This window comes from Pinus tabuliformis, chromosome J (genome assembly GCF_031772625.1).
Source record: "Pinus tabuliformis cultivar Carrire ecotype Pingquan chromosome J, CPIR1, whole genome shotgun sequence".
Classification (NCBI taxonomy): domain Eukaryota; kingdom Viridiplantae; phylum Streptophyta; class Pinopsida; order Pinales; family Pinaceae; genus Pinus; species Pinus tabuliformis.
The window spans coordinates 1,444,204,201-1,444,214,927 of record NC_142295.1 but is presented as its reverse complement, the minus strand read 5'-3'; the positions used below and the strand labels follow the sequence as shown (position 1 = coordinate 1,444,214,927).

The 10,727-nt window shown below is 36.6% G+C and overlaps 1 protein-coding gene across 1 annotated transcript; it reads right to left on the bottom strand.

The window, feature by feature from the left end:
* Window positions 1–6,825: 6,825 nt before the first annotated feature.
* Window positions 6,826–7,707, bottom strand: LOC149232799 (uncharacterized). Its single transcript, XM_089382004.1, has one exon. The coding sequence runs from the start codon at window positions 7,705–7,707 to the stop codon at window positions 6,826–6,828; it is 882 nt and encodes a 293-aa protein (XP_089238130.1).
* Between the last annotated feature and the right edge of the window lie 3,020 nt (window positions 7,708–10,727).

Genomic DNA, 10,727 nt, shown 5'->3' with positions numbered 1-10,727 from the left:
TACATGCTATAAATAAGAGAAAGAAAAAAAAAATCATACTATATTAAAAGTATTTAAATTAACTCCACAAGGTCCTGGGTACACAGTGATCAAGTGCTCTGTTAAGGCACTTGTTGATGTGAAGTCATGAGTTCAATTCCTTGAACCGATCCTGGTGATATACGGAGATGATGAAGATATAATCCTACCAAGCTTACAAAAAAATAGTTAAATTAAAAAAATATCTTTTTCATCTTCCATAATTCTATACAAAAATAAATTTTCTATTCAATATTAAAACTACACACTATTAAAATTATACTAAATAAAAATAAAAATATATATTTTTCCACTCTCCAATATGATAAATCATTTACAACTAATATAAATCCAACGCTTGAGAAAAAAACTAAAGTATCTTAATTAACTTGATATACGGAGATGATGAAGATATAATCCTACCAAGCTTACAAAAAAATAATTAAATTAAAAAAATATCTTTTTCATCTTCCATAATTCTATACAAAAATAAATTTTCTATTCAATATTAAAACTACACACTATTAAAATTATACTAAATAAAAATAAAAATATATATTTTTCCACTCTCCAATATGATAAATCATTTACAACTAATATAAATCCAACGCTTGAGAAAAAAACTAAAGTATCTTAATTAACTTTTGAAATAATTTAGGCGGGAGTGAAGGAATATTAAAGTGACTCAAAAAACTTTAGTGTTTTTTTGTCAGTGAAAAGTGAAATGATTCCGATGCGAGAGAAAACACTCCAGTATTTTAATTCATTTTAAAAAAAAATCGAGAGATAGGGAAAACAGAGAAGTATTTTAATTCACTTTTGAAATAATTTTGAGTGGAGGGACAACAATAAAGTGTTATAATTTCCTTTTCAAATAATTTTGACTCGAGGGACAACAAAAAAGTGTTTTAATTCATTTTTACTTTAAAGTTTTTATTTTTTTTAAATTAGAACGGTTAAAATATTATAGATCAACGGTTGGGTTGTGGCTTAATCAATCGACATTACAAGGAAATTTTAAGATCATTATGCCTTTCTACTCCTAACAATATTCTTTTAAAGTTTTCAGACTTAAAGGTGCATTGCATCAGTGATTGAAGATTACAAAGAGGCGCCTTATGACACAAAAAGGTGCGATTAGTGAGCCCTGAGCAATCGCATCGGGGGAGAGCTGTCCGTGGTATCGGGACAAAGACCCAATCTTTTGGCGAAGCGATCGGCCCCCGCAAGTTAAGGCCCCTAGACACTGTCAGGCATTTTAATATTGAATGTATATAAATAACCCATGAAGCCTTCCATCAACGTTAAATCCTTATAAACCATTATGAAGAGAATTTCCGCAATTCAATCCTTTCCACTTTAGTATGATCTTGGCACACAATTCGAGGTTCCACCTTTATTGGTATCGGGAATCGGCACTTCCTTGGCTCTCTTTAACACTCCTCCTCCGCGACTCATATGCGATTTAAGCTGTCAGGCTTCAAACTTTTTAGGCTCGTGCACATAACCACTTCGGGTCTGCGCCCATCAGCCCTTCGCTAAGCTCATGGCTCTACCAAACCCCAATCCCGATCGGATAACTTATAAAATGAACTTCCACCGTTGATCTACTTTGGTTAGATCCGACGGTTCTCTCCCATTTCGAACTTTAGACTTTTTAGGCTCGGGCACATTACCACATCGGGTCCGCACCCATCAGCCCTTCGCAGAAACTCGTGTCTCTACCAAACCCCGATCCCCGATCGGCCAACTTGCATGTTGAATCTCCGTCGTTGATCTACTTTGATTAGATCCGACGGTTCTCATATGTTTCGGGTTGATAACACACCCGTGGGTTAACCGCCCGATAAAGCGGTTTCCCCACCCTCCGCCACTGCTACGTGTCCTCCTCTTAGTGGAATCGGAGCCAAGCTCACGATACCACTTACCACTGCTAATGCTGCTCGAAAAACCACTCGTGGCTAGAAAACTACCTTTCCGCTGCGTTAACTTTTGTGCTCTTTCCCGAGCGATGACCCTTGATCTGCTCCAATGATTGGTTCTGGTAGTTCTAATTGGTTCATCTGATGCTGGATCTGGACCGTTGATTACTGAGATCCAATGGTTGCTCGGGGCATATTTTGCTTGGTGCATCGCTGTTAAGCTATGGAATGGCGGTCCACACGGGTTCATCTGAGTTTTTTTGAGAAACCCCTGAGTCAAACAACATCCCTCGTTAGCTTTGATATCTGCCTCCTTATTTGAGGTGCAGAGAATGTGAAAGGAGGAAGAGGTAAAGAAACTTAGCAAGCCCCACAACCTCTCGAGAGTGTTGTTGAGAGTTGGATTGCTTAGGTGCTCATCTAAGTTTATTTTCTTTATCAAGAGCTCTGAGTCTCCAAAGACCTGGAGAGTTGTGTGACCATGCTCCTGAGAAATCTGGCAGCCTTTAAGAAGCCCGAGAATTTCGGCCTGGTTGTTGGTACTCTATCCTAGACCCCAGCTGTAGCTATCTATATGGAAGCTATCCTGAGAGTAGACCACACGACCAACACTAGAGGTCCCTGGGTTGCCTTTGGAGGTGCCATCGAGCAATACAGTTAACTTTCCTTGCTTCCTCCACCAGGTTTGGAACTCTGCATCTGGTGTTCTGATGCGCCAAGTAGGATTGAATGTGGGGCGAGCAGGTACTTCCTTGTTGACCCGAGCGAGAAGGGTACCCAGCCAGCTTCGTTCTTCAGTTATGAGGGTATCATCTAACTTGCTGGGGTAGTTCCCTAGAGCCTCCATCAGGGACGCCTTAGCTTTGGCTACCACATACAAGGGAGAGGACGATACATTGTTGAATATCCAATTATTTCGGGCAAGCGAGGGTTTCTAGGAAATGAACTTGGGAATGGAGTGCCAGATCCGCTTCCACAAGGATTTTGCGCTAAGAACCCTAGGGTACCTTTTAGTCCAAGTGGAGAAAAGTTCCACTACTGTGCACTGGATAGGGGCGGGTGCATTGAGACCATGAAGGATGAGATCCCATACCGATTGTGCAAAGGCACAGCTTACAAAGAGGTGGTCTACGTTTTCGGATGCTGATCTACACAAAATGCACTAGTTCGGCCTTATAATGCCTCTGTGGTTAAGATTTTCGCCTGTCAGCACTTTCCTGTGGATAAGTAACCAAGTGAAGAAATTCACCTTGGGTATACCATATGTGTCCCATGTGCATTGCCAGATGGAAGGGTTGAGGACTTGATTTTGCATGGGTTGCAAGGCTGCAAAGCCAAGCGCAGGGGTATAGACCCCTGTCTTCCCCCATCTCCAGAGATCCGGTGTATGTAGGTTAATGGCGATGAGCCCTTCAGCTTATCCAAGAGAAGGTGTTTTTGATGTAGTAAATGTGCTGGCAAGTTGTGGAAGACCCAATCTTCCCAGTTCCCTTGGAGGCAGAAATGTCAGCTAGACTATGCAATCCGTGCTAAGAGAGCCAGTCGCAGAGATCAGCTAACTCCACTGTGTGTTCAAGGGGGGAACTTCCCATGATTTTATTTTTCCATATCATGATATTTTCTCCATTTCCAGGCACCCTATAGAGCTGGTTTTGGAAGGTGGCAAGCCATTTTCTGCAGAGATTCCAGAGCAGCGTGCCTTTGGGAACTCTGTCCGCTTGGAGATTTCTCAATGAGACTCCTTTGAGGTATTTATTCTGGAGGAGTTGGCTGACTGGGTGGTGTTTATTGGAGTAGAGCTACCAAAGGATCTTGCCACCTTAGGCAATGTTTTCTAGGCCAGGGTCTCTAATCTGGAGACCTCCTTCCAGCTTTGGCCTTTTCACTTTGTCCCAACTTACTAAGTGAAATTTCTTTTCGTTTCCTTTGCCTCCCTACCATAGGAAGTTTTTGATAACCTGTGAAATCTAATCCGTGATTGTCTTTGGTGCCAGGAGGAAGGAGGCATGATAGATAGGGAGAGGGGAAATGATAGGCTTTATGAGGACTAGCTTGCCAGCGTAGTTAAGCCACTGACCACCCCAAGCAACTATCTTGGTTTTAATCTCGCTGATGGCTTCATTCCAGAGTGAGGCTTGGTTTTCCCCCAAAGTTAAAGGCAGTCTCAAGTATTGAATTTTGTCCCAGGAGGCACAGCCCTGGAAGCTCAGGATTCTAGCAATTCGGAGTGTAGTTTGCTCCTCAGTGTTCCAGTTGTACACTGCACTTTTTCTTTTATTAATGAGCACTCCTGAAATGGTACATAAGCTATGCAGGGTCCCATTGAAAGCCTTTGCTATTCTAGTGGAAGCTCCTCCCAATAGAATAGAATCATCTGCAAGCAAGGCATGGTTTATTGGTTCTAATCCAATCATCAGTCGGATGCCCAGGAGGGTACCTTTATTTCTTTCCGCTTTCAGTTTCCTACTCAAGGTGTCTGCGATTATTATCTACAAAAAGGGAGATAGCAGGCATCCTTGCCTTATCCCCCTTGAAGCTTGGAAATAAGAGGTAGGTTGGCCATTAACTAGCGGGGTGATCCATGGTTTGTCAGTGCAAGCCTTGATCAGGTTCACAAAAGCTAGGTTGAATCCAAAGGAAAGTAGAACTTTGTAAAGGAATGAAAGTTTTAACCGATCAAAGGCGTTGGTCATATCTAACTTGATCAACATCCTTTGCTCCTTCATCGGATGACTGGAATGCATGGATCCTTAAACAAGTATCACATTATCTAAAATATGTCTTCCTACTACGAACCCTCCTCGACTGGGAGAAATGATCCTAGATAGCAGAGGTTTTATTCTGTTTGCAAGCAATTTAGCAAGAATTTTGTAAGAGACATTACATAGTGAAATGGGTCTAAATCTGTCAAAGGTAGCCGGATTCACTTCTTTGGGTATTAGGGCGAGAAAGGTGGATTTGGTACTGCCTCCCACTTTAGCCTTTTTCTGAAAAGCCTTTGCCATTCTTAGTAGGTCAGATTTGATGATTGTCCAACAAGCTCTGTAGAAGTGTGCCGAGAAACCATTTGGGCCTAGGGCTTTGTCAGGCTCCATGTCCCAAATTACATTACTGATTTCTTCCTCAGTGAAGGGCTTCATAAGGTTTGAATTATTCTCCTCGTTGACCAAGGAAGGGATCTGGGAGAGGAAGTCATTGGAAATCACCTCATCTCCTATTCCATCCTCTGTGTATAACCGCTGAAAGTGAGTTTCAGCAGCTTCTTTAACTTGGGCAAAACCTTTGGCGACTGTCCCATCTGCTGTGGTGATTTCTGAGATGTGATTCTGGGAGAGGTGTGCTCTGAACTGCCTATGGAAGAAGGCTATGTTTTGGTCACCTGCTTTCAACCATAGGCTTCTGGACTTAAGCCTCCAGAATTCTTCTTCTTTTCTGAAAGAGCTGAAAGAGGCAAGTTGGGCTACTTGTTCTTTCTCCAATTCATGTGTGGTTACGTCTTTATCCTCCATCTCCAACTGTAAATCTGCTAACTGTTGGAAAGTTTCTTTTCTGTGTGTGGTGAAGGTGTTGGGAGGCGTTTTGGCCCACTCTTTCAGAGCTTCTTTGGTTGCTTTTATTTTTTTCTCCCAAACATTATTGGGTGACCCGGTGACCATGATAGACCAAGCCTTGTCAACGACTTCCATGAACCCTTCCTACTCTATCCACAAAGGGCTAAAGCGAAACGGTATAGGCCCCAGGTTTTCTTCCTCGTCTAGTTGTAAGAGGATGGGTTTATGGTCCGAGGTGAGATTTGGTAGGATTCTCATTGATACTATTCTCTTATCCATCAAAAGAGTGCTCTGCATGAGGAATCTGTCAAGCTTGGCTGAGATGTGAGCTGCCCCTATTCTATTGTTGGTCCAAGTGTATCTCCCCTTTTTGGGTTTAAGATCAAGAAGATCCCATTGTTGAATTATGTCCTCCACAAGGGGTAGCAATGGATCTCAACTATTGTTACCCCCTCTTTTTTCTTTTGGGTCGAGAACAATGTTTAGATCTCCTACTATTACAATATTCATGGGAGAATAACATTCTATAAAATCGATAAGTGTTTGCCAACACTCTTTTTTCTCAAGGTAGAGAACAAGAACATAAAGATTAAATAGGGTGAGAGTGAGCTTACTTGCTTTATGTCGAAGTTTGGTGTAAATCCAATGTTGAGTCTCGAAGAAATTCTCCAGCTGGAATAGATCCTCCATCCAGACTGTGGCAAGTCCTCTTGAGGTTCCCCTTGCACTTACAGCCATCCTAGCTTTGGTCTTCCAGGTCGTTCTGCTTAACTCAAGAAGGGCTTCCCCTTCTATTTTTGTCTCTTGGAGCATGAGGATCTTTGGGGTTTCTATTTTCATGAGATCTTTAACAGTTGCAGCCTTCATTTGGTTCCCCAAGCCTCTACAGTTCCAAGAGACTATACGCATTATTTATTTGGGGTAATGGAAGAGAGGCCTCCCTTTGGTGGCCGTGCTCTGGTGTTTTGACTTATGGACATTTCTAGAGTGGACTGACTTCCTTGCATTTTTTGCCTCTCTGCTTCTTCTTCTCTTGCTTCCTTGAGGGATTTCCTCCCTGCCCGCTTCGAGGGTCTTTCAATTGTCTCCTCTTCTGATGAGCCTGTTAGTTCCAAGGGCTTCTTTCTTATCATGTTTGCATAAGAGGATGGCAGAGATCCTCTTTCTGGGGAGTCGTTTTGGGCTGGGGAGGCCCCTGCGTTTCCTTCCTCAATTAATGAGGGGTTTGCCTGCTGTTCTGCATCACTTTCCGTAACAAGGGTTTCTTCTTGTGTGTTGAGAGCTGTGAAGGAGTTTGAGGGAAGGTCTATTCTAGTGGGTATTGCCCCTTCTGACTATAGTTCTGTGGATGGCACACTGGTTCCCGCTTGTGCCCCTTTCCCTCTCGATTTGTTGTGTTGCTTTGATGAGGTTGTTTTCTGCACCATTGTCCATTGGTCTCCTTTCATTTTCTCTGCTTCTTCTTCAGTTTTCTTTTTACAGTTTCTTGCAAAGTGCCTGTATCCATGGCAGTGCCTGCACTTGAAGGGCAGTTGTTCATAATCCAGTTCTTGCACATGTGACCATTCTGCCACTGTTAGTTTTATAGCTTCTGGAAGCCCAACTTCCAGATCTACCTTGACATAGATTCTGGCACAGGAGTATTGTCCCTTCCTGTCTGCTCTGTCAATGTATTTTCCAAGGGTGTTTCCAATGGTTTCTAAAGTCTTCGGGCTCCAACAGTGCAAGGGTAAATGGGGGAGGCGCACCCAGACAGGAACAACCGAGGGCACATCTTGGGCTGGATCAAAGTCCGGAGTCCATTTGTTCAGGTACAGGCCCTGGGGTCCCATGAAGTATGGCCCGTTTCTAAAAATGAGGTTCCTATCTTCAATGCAATAAAAAATGAAAACGAAGTAACCCTTACCGACGAAATGACATTTTATTCCTTTTGAGACCAGCGGTCTCCAGTTGTGTTGCACCCACGATTCGATGGCTCTTGGTGATGGCCATAACCCAGTGAACTGGCTGATGAGTCCTCTTTCTGCAATATTCAGGGCAGCACAACAGGGTTCTTCAGCTGGAAGAGCGACGATCGAGATTGTTTCCATCTTCTTGACGAACTTCTGCTGGGAGGCTGAAATTGGGCGCTTGCTGCATTCGCCCACCAGCTGCTTGAAGGCCAGGAGCTTAGGGGGGAGGGAGGAAGGAGGCTCAGAGCCTCCCTCTAGAGCCATGGCTGAGAGGAGGGTTTGCAGGGGGACGCTCGCAGAGGAAGCAACGACGTGCGAGCATTAATTTTAATTATCCTAAAGTTTTTAAAGTCACTCTGAAGTGTTGTAATTCACTTTTCAAACAGTTCCTAGAAGAGTTAAAAAAATTCCTTGCATTTTTTAGGAAAGTTCTTTAAAACTTGACGTTGGATAGTTATTTCTAAATTTTCTCGATGTGTTCCTTAGATATTAGCAATGGATGTTTATTTTTTGGTGGATAAACATAAAAATGTTTGTTGAAGAGAAAGTTTTGAATCCTCAATGCACCACGCATTATGCGTTATATATGAACCGCAGATGTTATCAAAGTGGTGGTCGTAATCCTAAATACAAATTCTATACCACCAACCCTAAGATGTGAACAAACGTTTCATATATACACACATAATTTAAAAACAAAAAACAATAACAAAAATTTAATCTTAAAAAAAAATGAAGAAAAATAAAAATAGTATTGTATAATTAATAATATTTTACCTTTTTTTTTCGACTTAGTTACTGGAGAATCCACAGTAAGAACTATTTTCTGCCAATGTTTCAAATCCCAACCGAGATCCATCATCAGGACAACTTGAATGCTGGATAGAAGAAGAGCTTATTTGAGGGATTAAATAGTAATGAGGAGAAATAAAAGAAGAATGTCGGCTGTCAATATTTGAAAAATAATTTTTTGAAGAGATGTCGGCTGTCTCAGATTAATTAATTTTTATTTTTTTTAATAATTTTTTTTTTTAATATTAATTAGTTACTTAATATTTAATCGGTTTTACTATTATGAATTAACTTGGACCTTACCCTTAATTATGGCATTTACCTAGGATAACAAAACTCTAGGAAGAATAATGTTTTAACAATTTGTTTAATTAGTTAGTAGTTATAGATTATTCAATAAACATATATTATTATTTTAATGACCATTATATTTAAATAATAAAGAACTAACTTACCAATGGACCATTAAGAAATTATTACATAATTACCTAATGTAACTAAATTATAAAAAATAGTAGTGATTTATTACATAATAATTAGATAGCAATTGAATAATAATAAATCATTTAATATATATTATATAATGACCATTATTAATATGATACTATAGGTTCTCTTAATAATTGAAATATTATTAATAATATATCTATTTTTAACTAACAAATGAATTCAATTATATATCTTTTTATTATTAAATAAATATATTATTAATAATAATTATTTAGTAATATAATTAAATAATAATAAATCATTTAAAATATATACTATATAATGACCATTATAATTAAAATATTAATAGATTCTCTTAATATTCGAAATAATATTATTAATATATCTAATTTTAAATTAATTTATTATTATTTTATAATAATTGAATAGTATTAAATCATTGAATATATATTATGACCATTATAATTAAAATATTAATATTATCCTTAAATTAACAAATAAACTCCTTTATTTACCTATTTTAACTATTTCTAGAAATATTAATTAAATATTTGAGTAGTTTGACCAGGTTCATTAGGTCAAATTAGCCGTTAGCATTATAGCTGTTGGAGTCTCTGCACACTCTATTTAATCGAGCTAAGCCGGATTAGTTCTTCAACTTGTCCTGACGATGAACCACACTGGTTGGTTCGAAACGCGTCGACAAAAGATTGGTTATGTGATTTTGCCGAAGACTATCTTAACAATGTTATGGATCACAGAAGTCTAAATTCCTTAATGATAGTTATTATTAATATTAATTCTATTATTAATTACTATTAATATACTTATTAATAATAAAAATAATTAGTATTATAATAATTAATAATAATTAGAATTAATGATATTATCTTGATCATAGTTAATGTTAAAAAATATTAATCATAGAAAATTGAATTAATATTTAATATTTATAATAAATAATAGTAATAATTATTTATTATTAATATTAATTGTAATTGTAATTAATATTATTATTAATTATTATTATTATTATTATTATAATTAATAATAATAATAATTAGAATTATAATAATTAATAATAATAATTAGAATTAATGATATTATATTGATCAAAATTAATGTTAAAAATATTAATTTTAGGATATTGAATTAATACTTAATATTTATTATAAAATAAGTTGGTTTTTATTAATAAATTTTAAGAATAAGTTACTTATTATTTATTAATATAATAATTAGTATTAATAATATTAAATATCATAATTAGAATTGATCAAAGCAATCCTAGAATATTGAATTAATATATAATATTGATAATATTAATCCTAGAATAATGAATATAATATTTATTATTTATTATTTAATTTATATATAACACGTACAATGTAATTTTTTATTTTTAATTAGAATTATGGGATAATATTAAAGTTAGTTAATCTATTTAAATGTATAAATATTAATAATAACTATTATTATATTAAAATAGATATTTTAATATTAAGAATTAAAGTAATTAATATGGGTAATTAATAAATTAATTAATCAATTAATGATAAAGGCCATTATCAAAATTAATAATGTAAATGTTTAATTTTAGTTAAACTATTTAAATGTATAAATATTAATATTAATAATAATTATTATTATATTAAATAGATATTTTAATATTAAGAATTAAAGTAATTAATATGGGTAATAAATAAATAAATTAATTAATTAATGATAAAGGCCATTATCAAAATTAATAATGTAAATGATTAATTGTGTACTAAATATTATTATTATTATTATTATTATTATTAAAGCGAGTTAATTTCTCTGATTAGGGGAAGCCACCTTCCACTAATCTCCATACCATTGTCTCTCTTGAGATTATGCTTAATCAACTTTTCATATTTTTTTATACATTTTCACTTTACAAAACATGGGACATGTTAGTAGTTAGCAATTGCTTTTAATTCAATAATAACTTTTGATTTATTTAATTTTTTTGGAGTGAGTTATCATTATGTGGAATTTTTAAATAAATAAACTGTGCA